The sequence below is a fragment of the Oncorhynchus masou genome, chromosome 31 (assembly GCF_036934945.1).
Source record: "Oncorhynchus masou masou isolate Uvic2021 chromosome 31, UVic_Omas_1.1, whole genome shotgun sequence".
Taxonomy (NCBI): domain Eukaryota; kingdom Metazoa; phylum Chordata; class Actinopteri; order Salmoniformes; family Salmonidae; genus Oncorhynchus; species Oncorhynchus masou.
In genome coordinates, this window is record NC_088242.1 from 21,490,709 (window position 1) to 21,507,557 (window position 16,849).

The following is a 16,849-nucleotide window of genomic DNA, read 5'->3' on the forward strand; positions in this document are numbered from 1 at the left end:
TGAAAGGCAGTGCTCAAATGCAGAGTAGCCTACGTTTTGCGAGGATGGAGAGGCCAGAGATAGCCAGACTAGTAATTTTGGCTAAGGAACAGAAGTTGGGTATTGGAGAAAGGCCATCAGTGCGTGTTCTGCAAACAAAACATTGGATGAAGGTGTGGCATGAGCGTGATTAATGGATAGACGTGGTTATAGACAGTGAGGAAGATGGAGAGGTGCTGAGGGCAGACGGAAGATGTGTGCTGCTTTGCTCTCTGGAGCAGGGCGCCTTGGAAAGGAGTGATTACTGTGTTAAGTGTTGAGGTGGAGCAACTGAAATGGAAGATTCCCTGTGTCTGTGACACCCGCCGTTGGGTGCGACACAGACCCGGTGGTGAGTGTGGTGAAACTGTCTGCCTTTTGAGTTTTAAAGCGGAGTCTTTACCTGACAAGGTCATGTTAGGATATTTCAGTTATGCTGTGAGAGCTTTTGTGCCGAACCCACGAAGGTGTTTCAGATACCAAGATTCTGAGTAGAACAGAAGGTGTTGTGTGCTGAGGCAGCGAAGAGAGTAGAGGATGATGAGTCAAGGGTGAGTAGTAGGCCTTAGGTTCTAGGCCAATACAGAGTGATACAATTTGTGCTTCAGTAATGTTGGCTTGTTAGCATTCATTGCCATGGTTATCAACTGTAACGCAGAAACGGAACGTAAATCACAGAAATAGATGTTGTGGTGTCAACTGCAGAGCAGTTCTTCGGTGTATGAGATTTTACTGAGGAATTACAAGGTATGTTGAATGAAAGAGTCATTTCCTCCCAGCGCATCAGCCTGGTGTAGGATCAGTTAGGGTCAAAGTAGTGGAATGGAGTGGTGTTATTTATTCGAATTTTTATGACATAGCGGGACATAGGTGTAGGGTTAGTTGGTGGTGCATTTTTTCCCCCTTTCTCCCTGTAGAATTTGGGGCACAAAAACTGACGTGATTGACCACACACTCCCGCACAATAGGTGGCGGCATGTACAAACAAAATGTGCGAACAGACCATACCAAAGAAGAAGATGACAGACGTGATCCGCTAGAACGCGCCTTCGTCGCGGTTCGGGATTATGGTAAGGCATTTCAATTAACGTTAGGGAAGCATTTTTCGTTTCACTTTGAGTTACGCCTTTGGTGTAGCTTTTGGTATCTAAGTGTTTCTTAGAATACATATATCTAGATATCTATCATGTTATTGTTGTCTAACATTAACGTGCCTATTTACCAAGCTAGCTAGCTAACATAGCACTTTGCTAGCATTTTAGCTTAACTAGTTACTATACTGTTATCACCGAAAAGTCAGTTTGCCGTGACCGACTGTTTGCTATCAACGCACATAACGTTCGCTGACTTGCTAAACTATTTGTAATTTATGTTTGTGTTTGACAGCATATCACAGTGCGAAAAGCAGCAGATGGCCGTTTGGTTTTATCCCAGTGCCAGAAGGACCACTTGTATCATTGCCCCTTCTGCAAGCCCTCAATTTTCAAGCCCCGAGACTATGCCGGTGTGTTGACACACATTGAGTCGCACAGATTGAAGGCTGTGCTGCATAGAGGTTAGCACATGTACCGTGATGTTACACATAACTACACATACTAGCCCATAAAGGCTTTCATTAATTAGACTAGTTCAGTACCGGTCATCATCACATGATTATACAAACCAGGTAGTTTGTGTCCTGGATGTTGATTTGCTTGTTTTTATTAATTTCAGAGTTCACAATATTCATATGCCATCTGGAGTGCAGAGAAGCAAAGCATTTCCACTGCCCATATTGCCCCAAGACCTATGTAAATAGGAGTGATTTTACCAAACACATTCCACAATGTGAGTCAGTATGTTATCGAGCCCCAGGTTCAACGGCGAGAGCCCTAGATGTAACCAGTGCATCGGCGAGAGCCCCAGATGTAACCAGTGCATCGGCGAGAGCCCCAGATGTAACCAGTGCATCGGCGAGAGCCCCAGATGTAACCAGTGCATCGGCGAGAGCCCCAGATGTAACCAGTGCATCGGCGAGAGCCCCAGATGTAACCAGTGCATCGGCGAGAGCCCCAGATGTAACCAGTGCATCGGCGAGAGCCCCAGATGTAACCAGTGCATCGGCGTGCGGTTCAGCGTGTCCAGCTGTGAAACCTGCAGTCAAGCGGAAAATCAAGTGTTGCAACTGCAGTTTGTGGCTTAACAAAAAAAAACTGAGGAAACATCAACTTAGAAAACATACATCTGCTGAGAAGGGCATTACAGCTCACTCCAATCTCAAGGTTCAGTGCCTTGACCAGGACAATTGGGTGTTTGCAGAGGATGAACACATCTACCCTGTCTCTCCTTCTTCTGGTGAGCAGCAATAAGTAATGTATACAGTACCAGTCAAAAAATTGGTCACACCTACTCATTCAAGGGTTTTTCTTTATTTTTACTATTTTCTACATTGTAGAATAATAATGAAGACAACAGCACTTTCTTAATATTGACTACTCAGTGTATATTATATACAGTACCAGTCAAAAGTTGACAACTACTAATTCCAGGATTTTTCTTTATTTTTACATAATAGAATAATAGACATTAACACTGAAATAATCCATAAGGAATCATGTAGTAACCAAAAAAAGTGTTAAACAAATCAAAATATATGAGTTTCTTCAAAGTAGCCACCAATTGCCTTGTTGACAGCTTTGCACACTCTTGACATTCTCTCAACCAGCTTCACCTGGAATGTTTTTCCAACAGTCTTGAAGGAGTTCTCACATGCTGAGCACTTGGCTGCTTTTCCTTCCCTCTGCGGTCCAACTCATCCCAAACCATCTCAATTGGGTTGAGGTTGGGTAATTGGAGGCCAGGTCATCTGATGCAGCACTTCATTGCTCAAATAGCCCTTACACAGCCTGGCAGTGTGTTGGGTCATTGTCCTGTTGAAAAACAAATTATTTTCCCACTAAGCTCTAACCTGATGGGATGGCGTATCGCTGCAGAATGCTGTGGTAGCCATGCTGGGTAAGTGTGCCTTGAATTCTAAATAAATCACTGTGTCACCAGCAAAGCACCATCACATCTCTTCCTCCATGCTTCACGGTGGGAAATACACACGCAGAGATCTGTTCACCTACTCTGCCTCTCACAAAGAGACAGCGTTTGGAACCAAAATGTCAAATTTGAACACAGACCAAAGGAGAGATTTCCACCGGTCTAATGTCCATTGCTTGTGTTTCTTGACCCAAGCAAGACTCTTATTGGTGTCCTTTTAGTAGTGGTTTCTTTGCAGCAATCGATCATGAAGGCCTGATTCACGCAGTCTCCTCTGAAGAGTTGAAGTTAAGATGTCTGTTACTTGAACGCTGTGAAGCATTTATTTGGGCTGCAATTTGAGACTGGTAACTAATTAACTTATCTTCTGCAGCTGAGGTAACTCTGGATCTTCCTTTCATGAGTGCCAGTTTCATCATAGTGCTTGTTAGTTTTTGCAACTGCACTGGTAGAAACTTTCAAAGTTCTTGAAACACTTGTTAACTGAAATGCGTTCTGGGTGACTACCTCATGAAGCTGATTGAGAGAATGCCAAGAGTGTGCAAAGCTGTCATCAAGGCAAAAGGTGTCTACTTTGAAGAATCTCAAATATAAAATATTTGTTCATTTGTTTAACACTTTTTTTTAGGTTACTACATGATTCCTTATGTGTTATTTCATAGTTTTGATTTCTTCACTATTCTATAATGTAAACATAAAGAACCCTGGAATGAGTAGCTGTGTCAGCTTTTGACTGGTACTGTATATGGTAATATACACTGAGTATACAAAACATTAAGAATATGCCGTTTCCATGAGACTGACCAGGTGAAAGCTATGATCCCTTATTGATGTCACTTGTTAAATCCACTTCAATCAGTGTAGATGAAGGGTAAAATAATAAGATTTTTCAGCCTTGAGACAATTTGAGACGTGTGTGCCTTTCAAAGTTTTTGAATGGTCAAGACAAAATGGAAGTGCCTTTGAACGGGGTATGGTGGTAGCTGCCAGGCGCATTGGTTTGTGTCAAGAACTGCAACGCTGCTGGGTTTATCACAGTCGACAGATCCGTTTATATGAAGAATTGTCCACCAGCCAACTTGACATAACTGTGATAACCATTGGAGTCAACATGGGCCAGTATCCATGTGGAATGCATTCGACAACTTGTTGAGTCCATGCCCCGATGAATTGAGTCTGTTCTGAGGGCAAAAGGGCACTCTTGTCCTCCACCTCATTGTGTTATAGTGAAATGCCCCTTTTTTAAAAAATGTCTTTCAGTGCTAATTCGGGAAATGCTTACCAAGCAAGAGATGATACTGGAACAACAGACACTCATCCTACGACTCTTACAAACAGCACAGCAGAATGGAGCAGAATATGCGATCGAAGGAGGCCTTCTGCCATTGAAGGATCAACAAAGTCTCCAGAGGCTGGAAATCGATCTTCAGGGGGCTGACTTCAAACTTAAACTGGTGAGTTTCATTCCACTTCATCTAATGCTCTTTTAGAGTGATTCAGTGGAAGTTCATGGGATTCAAATCAAATTCAGATATGCAAGAAGGGAAAAAAAGTAGGATGTATGTCCACAATCTTTTTGTGAAATGGAAAATGGGTCTCTCACTCCCCAGTAAACGTTTCAACTTTATGTAGGATTAAAGCATGACGTTTCAAAGACCTTCATCAGAATTAGCATACAAGTTTCTTAACCATATATGCTTCCCTCACCTGGGGAAAAGTGGCAGTCACTTGTGGCTTATTATTATTATTTGTCAATTGATACATTATTCAAATATTTTTTTTCTTCTTTAGATTAACCACTTGAGCCTCGTTGGGGGATGCGATGTGAAGGATGTCGTGTGGCGTTTAATGAGGCACACAATTTCCAATGCGCTGGCAAAAAACATGAATAGGAAAATCTCTCTTGGATCTCTTCGACTGAGAGAGGTTTTGATTGGTAAGGATTTCTCATATTTGCAAATGTCTCATGGCACGAATGGCTTCCTGCAATGCAATTACCATGACATTTTAAAGTATTGAATTCACCCTGTTGCAACCAAATTTTCACATCTTTGCGACTACTTGTGTTCTTGTTCATTAGCTGTTGTCCGGAAGAATCCGTTAACATCTAAAGCATCCGAGAGCGATGTGGAGTCTGTCATGAAAAAGTGGTTGCAGCTGGCAGCATATCGGGAAGGAGGGAGAAGGAGACGAGGCAGGAGTGTGGTGGCACCTGTGCCGTGATGGATTTGTGGAGAGGGGTGTATTTAAGTGATAATGCCCAAAAAGCCGTGGTTTGGAGGACATATTGGCATTCGTCTCGGGCCAGCAAACCGTGCCGATATGTCATCCAAACCCTAGCTTTGAGGGCATTATCGCTTTAATACAATGGTTACCAACCTATGAAAATATGTAAATCATTATTTTAATTCATGAATTTATTCATATAATTTCCATCCTTTCTCGAGATACAGTCCCACACACAAATCTAGGGTCGCTTGTTGTTCATTCTATTGGCATCGTTGCCAACCAAACCGGTCGTTAGTTCTATACGTTCAATGCCAAGCTAGCTTAGCTATCTAAGCTAAAGGGCTATACTAGACAAAATTTGATTTGAATCAATTTGTTATCCTCGCACCTTAGCTAGCTAGTTGTATGTTACTATGAAAACCAGACCTACTTGCCGCCTGTCTTGTTTGGACAGTTTCAATGATTTGGTGGAGATCGCAATTCAAAATTTAATCAAATCAAAATTGTATTTGTCACATGCACCGGAAATGCTTACTTACAAGCCTTAAACCAACAATGCCATTTTAAGAAAAAGAGATGTAAAAGAAACAAGTAATTAAAGAGCAGCAGTAAAATAACAATAGCGAAGCTATATACACAGGGGGTACTGGTACAGAGTCTATGTGCGTGGGCACCAGTTAGTCAAGATAAGAGGTAATATGTACATGTAGCTAGAGTTAAAGTGATCATGCATAGATAATGAAACCGAGTAGCAGTAGTGTAAAGGGGGGGGGGGCAGTGCAAATTGTCTGGGTAGCCATTTGATTAGCTGTTCAGGAGTCTTATGGCTTAAGGATTGGCCCCCTTTTTCAATATTTGCCTAAAATGTCATACTCAAATCTAACTGCCTGTAGCTCAGGCCCTGAAGCAAGGATATGCATTTTATTAATACTATTTTGAAAGGAAACACTTTGAAGTTTGGAAATGTGAAAGGAATGTAGGAGAATGTAACACATTAGATCTGGTAAAAGATAATACAAAGAAAAATTGTACCATCTTTGAAATGCAAGTGAAAGGCCATACTGTATTATTCCAGCCCAGGCGCAACTTACATTTTGGCCACTAGATGGCATCAGTGTATATGCACAGTTTTAGACTGATCCAATGAACCATTGCATTTATGTGAAAATGTTTCTATCAGGACTGCCCAAATGTGCCTAATTGGTTTATTAATAACTTAATGTTCAAAACTGTACACTCTCCTCAAACAATAGCATGGTATTCTTTCACTGTAATAGCTACTGTAAATTGAACAGTGCAGTTAGGTTAAGAAGAATTTAAGCCTTTTGCTTATCATATATGTCTGTCCTAGGAAATGTTCCTGTTACTTACAACCTCATGCTAATCGCATTAGCCTACGTTAGAAGCCGTCCCCCAGGGGGTCCACCGATACTGAAGAAGTAGTTTAAGAAGCCTTTTGGATACCTAGACATGGTGCTCCGGTACCTCTTGCTGTGCGGGAGCAGAGAGAACAGTCTTTGACCATTTTTAGGGCCTTCTGACACTGCCTTGTATAGAGGTCCTGGATGGCAGGAAGCTCGGAGTACAGGAGGGGACTGAGCAAGCACTCCCATGGGCCCCCTGTGTTGAGGATCAGCATGGCGAATGTTGTTACCCACCCTTACCACCTAGTGGCGGCCCATCAGGAAGTCCAGGATCCAGTTGCAGAGGGAGGTGTTTAGGCGCAGGGTCCTTAGCTTAGTAATGAGCTTTGAGGGCACTATGGTGTTGAACGCTGAGCTGTAGTGAATGAACAGCATTCTCACATGGGTATTCCTTTTGTCCAGGTGGGAAAGGGCAGTGTGGAGTGCAATAGAAATTGCATCATCTTTGGATTTGTTGGGGAGGTATGCAAATTGGAGTGGGTCTAGGGTTTCTGGGATAATGTTATTTATGTGAGCCATGACCAGCCTTTCAAAGCATTTCATGGTGACAGAAGTGAGTGCTACGGGTCGGAAGTCATTTAGGCAGGTTACCTTAGTGTTCTTGGGCACAGGGACTATGGTGGTCTGCTTGAAATATGTAGGCATTACAGACTCAGTCAGGGTTGAAAATGTCAGTGAAGACACTTGCCAGTTGGTCAGCGCATGCTTGCAGTACACCTTGTAAATCTGTCTGGCCCTGCGGCCTTGTGAATGTTGACCTGTTTATAGGTCTTACTCACATCTGCTACGGAGAGTGTGATCGCACAATTGTCAGGGACAGCTGATGCTCTCATGCATTTTTCAGTGTTCCTTGCATAGAAGTCATTTAACTTGTCTGGTAGGCTCGTGTCACTGGGCAGCTCTCGGCTGTGCTTCCCTTTTGTAGTCTGTAATAGTTTGCAAGCCCTTCGATGAGCTCTCGAGCCGGTGTAGTAGGATTCAATCTTAGTCCTGTATTGACGCTTGGCCTGTTTAATGGTTTGTCGGAGGGCATAGCGGGATTTCTTATAAGCTTCCGGGTTAGAGTCCCGCTCTTTGAAAGCGGCATCTCTACCCTTTAGCTCAGTGAGGATGTCTGTAACCCCTGGCTTCTGGTTGGGGTATGTACGTGCAGTCACTGTGGGGACGACATCATCGATGCACTTGAAGCCAGTGACTGATGTTGTGTACTCCTCAATGCCATTGGAAGAATACCGAACATATTCCAGTCTGCTAGCAAAACAGTCCTGTAGCTTAGCATCTGCATCATCTGACCACTTTTTTTATTGACCGAGTCACTGGTGCTTCCTGCTTTAATTTATGCTTGTAAGCAGGAATCAGGAGGATTGATTTATGGTCAGATTTGTCAAACGGAGGGCGAGGGAGAGCTTTGTACGCATCTCTCTGTGAAGTTTAGGTAGAGTTTCTCCCCCCCCCTCTGGTTTAACATGCAGGTATAAATTGGGTAAAATGGATTTGTATCCTGCATTAAAGTCCCCAGCCACTCTGGATGAGTTTTTTTTCCTGTTTTCTTACGACTGAATACAGCTCATTGAGTGCGGTCTTAGTGCCAGCATCAGTTTGTGGTGGTAAATAGACAGCAATCTAATATTAGATTTTAATGCACCAACTGTTTACAAATATACATAGAGCGCCACCCCTTGTCTTACCAGATGCGCCTGTTCTATCCTTCCGAAAAAGCGTCAAACCCGCTTATAACCTGCTTTAATATAGGTTTTTTCATGTCGCTGTTCAGCCATGACTGGGTGAAACATGTGATATTACAGTTTATAATGGCCAGTTGGGTAGGATATACAGTTGAAGTCGGAAGTTTACATACACTTATGTTGGAGTCATTAAAACTCTTTTTTTTAAACCACTGCACAAATTTCTTGTTAACAAATTATAGTTTTGGCAAGTTGGTTAGGACATCTACTTTGTGCATGTCACAAGTCGTTTTTCCACTTATAATTCACTATCACAATTCCAGTGGGTCAGAAGTTTACATGCACTAAATTGACTGTGCCTTTAAACTGCTTGGAAAATTCCAGAAAATGATGTCATGGCTTTTAGAAGCTTCTTTTAATTTTTTTTTTTTTTAAATAAATAGATATATTTTTTTTAACCAGGTAGGCTAGTTGAGAACAAGTTCTCATTTGCAACTGCGACCTGGCCAAGATAAAGCATAGCAGTGTGAACAGACAACACAGAGTTACACATGGAGTAAACAATTAACAAGTAGAAAAAAAGAGTCTATATACATTGTGTGCAAAAGGCATGAGGAGGTAGGCGAATAATTACAATTTTGCAGATTAACACTGGAGTGATAAATGACCAGATGGCCATGTACAGGTAGAGATATTGGTGTGCAAAAGAGCAGAAAAGTAAATAAATAAAAACAGTATGGGGATGAGGGAGGTAAAAATGGGTGGGCTATTTACCGATAGACTATGTACAGCTGCAGCGATCGGTTAGCTGCTCAGATAGCAGATGTTTGAAGTTGGTGAGGGAGATAAAAGTCTCCAACTTCAGAGATTTTTGCAATTCGTTCCTGTCACAGGCAGCAGAGAACTGGAACGAAAGGTGGCCAAATGAGGTGTTGGCTTTAGGGATGATCAGTGAGGTACACCTGCTGGAGCACGTGCTACGGGTGGGTGTTGCCATCGTGACCAGTGAACTGAGATAAGGCGGAGCTTTACCTAGCATGGACTTGTAGATGACCTGGAGCCAGTGGGTCTGATAGGCTAATTAACATAATTTGAGTCAATTGGAGGTGTACATGTGGATGTATTTCAAGGTCTACCTTCACACTCAGTGCCTCTTTGCTTGACATCATGGGGAAATCATCCAAGACTTCAGATTTTTTTTTGTAGACTTCCACAAGTCTGGTTCAAACGCCTGAAGGTACCACGTTCATTTATACGAACAATAGTACGCAAGTATAAACACCATGGGACCACGCAGCTGTCATACCGCTCAGGAAGGAGACTCGTTCTGTCTCCTAGAGATGAACGTACTTTGGTGCGAAAAGTGCATATTAATCCCAGGACAACAGCAAAGGACCTTGTGAAGATGCTGGAGGAAATGGGTACAAAAGTATCTATATCCACAGTAAAACGAGTCCTATATCGACATAACCTGAAAGGCCGTTCAGCAAGGAAGAAGCCACTGCCCCGAAACCGCCATTAAAAATCCAGACTACGGTTTGCAACTGCACATGGGGACAAAGATCATACTTTTTGGGGAAATGTCCTCTGGTCTGATGAAACAAATAATAGAACAGTTTGGCCATAATGACCATTGTTATGTTTGGAGGAAAAAGGGGGAGGCTTTCAAGCCAAAGAACACCATCCCAACCGTGAAGCACGGGGGTGGCAGCATCATGTTGTGTGGGTGTGCTTTGCTGCAGGAGGGACTGGTGCACTTCACAAAATAGATGACATCATGATTAAGGAACATTATGTGGATATATTGAAGCAACATCTCAAGACATCAGTCAGGAAGTTAAAGCTTGGTCACAAATGGGTCTTCCAAATGGACAATGACCCCAAGCATACTTCCAAAGTTGTGGCAAAATGGCTCAAGGACAACAAGGTATTGGATTGGCCATCACAAAGTCCTGAACTCAACCCTATAGAAAATTTGTGGGCAGAACTGAAAAAGTGTGTGTGAGCAAGGAGGCCTACAAACCTGACTCAGTTACACCAGCTCTGTCAGGAGGAATGGGCCAAAATTCACCCAACCTATTGTGGGAAGCTTGTGGAAGGCTACCCAAAACGTTTGACCCAAGTTAAACAATTTAAAGGCAATGGGACCAAATATTACCTGTGTATGTAAACGTCTGACCCACTGGGAATGTGATGAAATAAATAAATAATTCTCTCTACTATTATTCTGACATTTCAGATTCTTAAAATTAAGTGGTGATCCTAACTGACCTAAGACAGGGAATTGTTACGAGGATTAAACGTCAGGAATTGTGAAACTGAGTTTAAATGTATTTGGCTAAGGTGTATGTAAACTTCCGACTTCAACTGTATGTGCTCGTATCCAATGATTGTACGTTGGCTAATAGGGCCAATGTAAAGGCAGATTACCCACTCGCCGTCGAATCCTTACAGGACACCAAGACCTATGTCCCTAATATCTCTTTTCAGCGAATGACTGGGATGAGGGCCTTGTCGGGTGTCTGAAGTAAATCCTTTTGTGTCTAACTCGTTAAAGATCAAATATTCCAGTACGGGGTGAGTAATCGCTGTCCTGATATCTAGAAAATATTTTTGGTCATAATAGACGGCAGAAACATTGTCCAAAATAAGTTTCAAATAACATGGAAAAAAACACAATAGCACAATTGTTTTGGGGACTGTAAAATGGCATACTTCTGCGCCATTGATTCCCTGCAAAGAAGAGAAGCAGACGACAAGGTGTTTTCAAATCTGCTGTTGAAAAGCAAATGCTAGGCTGAAAAAAGGGGAATTATTGTCCTAGATGTGAACTCTGTGCCAATAACTGGTGAGTTTTGTGTAATTTTGAAATGTTGTGCATCAGCAGTCTTTCTCTTGTTATATCAGTCACTGACAGTCACTCAATTAGCTATGTCACCTAACACATTTTAAATAAGTTTGCTGGCTAGACTATGTAAACTTGAGTAATTATGGCCAGATACTGACAGGGCATGTGCCCAGGAGCCCTGATCTCCAGTGGGCCCCCATTAATGTTGTTGGGCATTCTCACTCATATCATGAACATGGCAAACTTTGTTATACAATTGCAACATTTGCTCTCCCATAATGAGCTGTTCTCCCCTCAGCAGCCTCCACTGGATTTTAGTAGCACTTAAAATAAGGGCTGTGTTTTGTGTCGGCTTACCCTGGCATAACGTTTTGATAACCGTGTAATTCTCTCTAGGACAAGGTGATTTAATTATAAATAACTACAAATGCCATGAGCATATAGACAAGGCTCATTTTAGCTAAATGTACTGATGGGATATATTTGCAACATTTTAAATGGACAATGCTGTGAAACTCTCGTGCAAGTTTTAAATTGACAATACCTGTTAGCAAAGGTGTCAGCTAGAGATTACCTTTTGGCACTTGCAGGGATTTGTATTTTGCATAATGTCTACTTAGATGCTAATTATAATTTTTGATTCAGAGCTGAATATAGAGAGATCTATCTATCATGGCTGGGTCGAGGATGTCTTGGGCGGGGAACCAGGACCGTTCTTCTGGTCCGTACCCCTCCCAATTCATCAGGTAGTGGATGCGATCACCCAGGCACTTGGCGTCAAGGAGGGCTAGGACGGAATAAGCCGGTGCACCGCCGACGTCAAACGGAGGGGGTGCGCCACTGGAAGAGGGAGAGGGCTGTACCTTACAGGCTTGAGAAGGGACACACGGAAGGATGCGATCCGGTGCAATTGGAGACGGTAGGTGACAGGATTGATGCTGTGTGTTAGTTTGAAGGGACCAATGAGCAGGGGTCATGAAGCCGGATGTCCCGTGTAGAGAGCCACACACGTTGCCCAGGGTAGAAGAGTGGAGTAGGTTGGTGACGCCGGTCAGCGAACCGTTTCTGGGAGAGGGAAGCTCGAAGTAGGTGCTCGATGTGCGGTCTCCCAAACCTGTTCACTCCATCGAAACCACTCGTGGATGGCAGGCACAGTTCTGTGCTCTGTCTCCCATGGGAACACAGGGGGTTGGTATCCAAGGACACACTGAAAAGGAGTGAGGAATACACCAGGGAGTTCTGTGGGTATTCGGCCCAGGCTAGATAGTGACTCCACTCGTGTGATTGGTGGGTGCAGTGTTGGCGAAGGTACTTCCCCATTTCCTGATTCAGGCGTTTTGTCTGCCCGTTTGTTTGGGGATGGCATCTGGAGGATAGGCTGATGGAGACCCCCAGTCGGTCGCAGAAGGCTCACCACACCCTGGAGAAGAACTGGGGTCTCCGAAACAATGTCTTCCGGGATCTCATACAGACAACACCTGTTGGAACATGCACTCGGCCATTTCCATGGCATTAGGTAGATGTGGAAGGGGGATGAGTTGGCACATCTTGGAGAACCGGTCCACTACAACTAAAATAGTGAAGCCCAAAGAGTCTGGCAGATCACTGAGGAAATCCTTGGTGATGTGGGACCATGGTCTATGTGGTGTAGGTAAAGGCTTGAACTTACCGGTAGGTAGTTGGCGAGGGCTCTTTGCCCATGCACAGACGGGACAGGAAAGAACGTGATCTCGGACAAATGCTTTTAGTGATGACCACCAGAACTTGCATGTCAGTAGTGCCGTGGTGTTTTCACTGACATTTTCAATCTCTTCTTGCCCCAGTCTGCAATCCCAACATGTTTCAAGCTGACCACCATTGTTCCTGTTCATAAGAACTCCCAAGGTAAACTGCATAAATGACAATCGCCCTGTAGAACACAGATCTGTAATTATGAAGTGCTTTGAAAGATGGTCATGACACACAATCATCCCAGACACCCTGGACCCACTCAAATTGGTATTCCGCCCCAACAGACCTACAGATGACACAATCTAAATTGCACTTCACACTGCTCAGCGTTAAAAACACCATAGTCCGCTCTGCAACTGGATCCTGGTCTTCCTGACTCACCTGTACAGTCGTGGATAGGGCACGACAGCTCCTCTTCCCCCTCAGGATACTGAAAAGATGTAGCATCCTGAAACAGTTCTACAGCTGCACCATCGAGAGCATCTTGACTGGCTGCTTCATTGCTTGGTATGGCAACTGCACTGCCCTCGATGGCAAAGCGCTACAGAGGGTGGTGCGGACAGCCCAGTACATCACTGAGGCCGAACTCCCCCCCCCCCATTCGGGACCTCTATATCAGGTGGTGTCCGAGGAAGGCCCGAAAAATTGCCCAAGATTACTGCCACCCAAGCCATAGACTGTTCACTCTGCTACTGTCCGGTAAACAGTACTGGAGCATCGGCTCTTGGACCAACATGCTCCTAGACAGCTTCCACCCCCCAAGCCATAAGACTGCTAAAAAGCCGTAAGCCTAGAGGGGCAGCAGGTTGCCTAGCATTTAATAGAGTTGTACCAATAACCGAAAGGTCAATGGTTTGAATGCCCAAGCCGGCAAGGTGTAAAAATCTGCCGTTCTGCCCTTGAGCAAAGGTAGTTAACCCCCAACAACAACTGCTTCCCGGGAGCTGATAACATGGACGTCGATTAAGCAAGCCCCCAGCACCACTGATTCAGAGGGGTTGGGTTAAATGCGAAAGACCAGTTTCGGTTTAATGCATTGTTGTGCAGCTGACTAGGTATCCCCTTTCCTTTCTCTAAGACTGCTAAATAGTCCTGGTAAACAGTTAATTAACTATCTGCATTGACTCTATCCTGCACTGACTCGCAAAACTAGTGCATATACTGTAAACTCGCATACACTACATACGTACACAACACATACATCATATGTTGCTGCAACCGTTCATTATTTTACTTTTATTATAATTTATCCTGATGCCTAGCCACTTTACCCTGCCTTCATGTACATGTCCACCTCAATTACCTCGTACACCTGCACATTGATCTTATACTAGTAGTCACTGTAGAACTCCATTCTTGTGTATTTTATTCCATGTGTTACTAATTTATTTGTATTATTATTATCTGCATCATTGGGAAAGGCTTGTATGTCATTACAACTGTGAGTCTTTAAAGAGCTTTCCACACCTGGATTGTGCAAAATTTGCCCCATTATTCTTTTCAAAATTCATCAAGCACTGTCAAATTGGTTGTTAAATTCTAGACAACAATTTTCAGGTCTTGCCATAGATTTTCAAGTAGATTTAAGTCAAAACTGTGACTTGACCGCTCAACAACATTCACTGTCTTCTTGGTTATCAACTCCAGTGTAGATTTGGCCTTCTTTTTTAGGTTATTGTCCTGCTGAAAGTTGAATTAATCTCCCAGTGTCTGGTGAAAACAGATTAAACCAGGTTTTCCTCTGATTTTGCCTGTGCTTAGCACCATTCGGTTTTTTTTATCCTGAAACTCCCCAGTCCTAAACGATTACAAGCATGACCATAACATGATGCAGCCATCGCTATGCTTGAAAATATGGATAGTGGTACTCAGTAATATGTTTGGGGCAAATCCAACAACACAACACTTTGTATTCAGGACAAAAAGTGAATTGATTTGACACATTTCTTGCAGTATTACTTTAGCCTTGTTGCAAATTGGATGCATGTTTTGGAATATTTGTATTATGTACAAGCTTTCTTCTTTTCACTCTGTCAATTAGGTTAGTATTGTGGAGAAACTACAATGTTGTTGATCCATCCTCAGTCTTATCACAGCCATTAAACTAACTGTTTTAAAGTTACCATTGGCCTGATGGTGAAATCCTTGAGTGTTTTTTTTTCCCTCTCCAGCAACTGAGTTGGGAAGGACTGGTTCAGTCTGTATCTTTGTAATGACTGGCTGTATTGCTGCAACATCCGAAGTGTAATAACTTAACCATGCTCAAAGGGATATTCCATGTCTGCTTTTTTTAAATATATATTTTTATACCCATCGACTAATAGGTGCCCTTCTTTGCAATGCATTGCAAAACCTCCCTGGTCGTTGAAATTCACTGCCTGACTGAGGGACCTACATATAATTGTAAGTGTGGGGTATAGAGATGAGGTAGTCGTTCTCTATAAGGTCCACAGTTGACTTTGCATGTCAGAGCAAAACCAAGCCCTGAGGTCAAAGGGATTGTCCGTAGAGCTCCGAGACAGGATTGTGTCGAGGCACAGATCTGGGCAAGGGTACCAAAACATTTCTGCAGCATTGAAGGTTCCCCAAGAACACAGTGGCCTCCAACATTCTTAAATGGAAGAAGTTTGGAACCATCAAGACTCTTCCTAGAGCCGGCCAAACTGAGCAATCGAGGGAGAAGTTTCCGATGCCAATAAAGACCTTTGAATTCAATGAGAGGAGGGGGAGAGAGATGGGGATGGAAGGAAAGAAGTAGCAAGAGAGAATACAGGAGAGAGAGAGAGAAAGGTGAAGATGGGAGGGAGAAAGAGACAGATAGGATCTGGCTAAAAATACTTGAATCAGTTATAGAACCCATTACCCTTTCTGGTTGTGAGATCTGGGGTCCGCTCACCAACCAAGAATTCACAAAATGGCGACTGTACACAATGGATATTTTTGCAGAATTCTGCATGCAATGTATAACACCAAATAATACATGCAGAGCAGAATTAAGCCGATACCCCTAATGATCAAAATCCAGAAAAGAGCCATTCAATTCCACAACCACCTAAAAGGAAGCAATTCCCAAACTTTCTGTAACCAAAGTCATCACCTACAGCGAGATGAACCTGGAGAAGAGTCCCCTAAGCAAGCTGGTCCTGGGGCTCTGTTCACAATCAGAACCCCAGAACAGCAACACAATTAGGCCCAACCATATCATGATTACATAAAAAGTTAATTACATGACACATTGGAAATAATTAACAAAAAAACTGGGCAAATTAGAATGCTATTTGGCCCTATACAGAGAGTATAAATACCTGACCACTGTGACTGACCAGGAATTAAGGAAAGCTCTGACTATGTACAGACTCATTGACTATAGAGGCAGCAGTAGGCAGACCTGGCTCTCAAGAGAAGACAGGCTATGTGCACACTGCTCCAAAAAATGTGGAAACCGAGCTGCACATCCTAACCTGCCAAATGTAAAACCATATTAGAGACCCAAATTTCCCTCAGATTACACAGACCCACAAAGAATTTGAAAACAAATCCAATTTTGATATACTTATATTGGGTGAAATACCAGTATGCCATCACAGCAGCAAGATTTGTGACCTGTTTTCACAAGAAAAGAGCAACCAGTGAAGAACAAACAACACCATTGTAAATATTTGTTTATTTATTTTCCCTTTTGTACTATTTGCACATTGTTACAACACGGTGTATAACCATAATATGACATTGAAATGTTCCATTGGAACTTTTGTGAGTGTAATGTTTACTGTTTTTCCCTTTTGTTTATTTCACTTGCTTTGGCAATGTAAATATTTGTTTTCCCATGCCAACAAAGCTCCTTGAAATGAATTGAGAGAGAGGAGGGAGATAAGCAGAGGTGGGATAAT

At 43.0% G+C, this 16,849-nt stretch overlaps 1 protein-coding gene across 4 annotated transcripts; it reads left to right on the plus strand.

Annotated features, from left to right (window-relative positions):
- Positions 1-1,008: 1,008 nt before the first annotated feature.
- LOC135523574 (uncharacterized) lies at positions 1,009-8,222 on the plus strand. 4 transcript variants are annotated; one of them, XM_064950342.1, is made up of 6 exons: positions 1,009-1,088; positions 1,405-1,573; positions 1,732-2,352; positions 4,303-4,496; positions 4,834-4,978; positions 5,123-8,222. In XM_064950342.1, exons 1-6 carry the CDS (start codon positions 1,086-1,088, stop codon positions 5,263-5,265), a joined length of 1,275 nt encoding a protein of 424 aa, XP_064806414.1. In that variant the 5' UTR covers positions 1,009-1,085; the 3' UTR covers positions 5,266-8,222. The 4 variants fall into 4 exon arrangements, with proteins under 4 accessions (XP_064806414.1, XP_064806416.1, XP_064806415.1 ...); XM_064950344.1 differs by having other exon boundaries at positions 4,381-4,496; XM_064950343.1 differs by having other exon boundaries at positions 1,405-1,522.
- Positions 8,223-16,849: the final 8,627 nt, after the last annotated feature.

Excerpts from the sequence above, each read along its gene's own strand:
- LOC135523574 (XM_064950342.1), top strand. Across the intron at positions 1,574-1,731 it reads GAAGGCTGTGCTGCATAGAG|AGTTCACAATATTCATATGC; the intron begins GTTAGCACATGT and ends TATTAATTTCAG. Across the intron at positions 2,353-4,302 it reads CCCTGTCTCTCCTTCTTCTG|TGCTAATTCGGGAAATGCTT; the intron begins GTGAGCAGCAAT and ends AATGTCTTTCAG.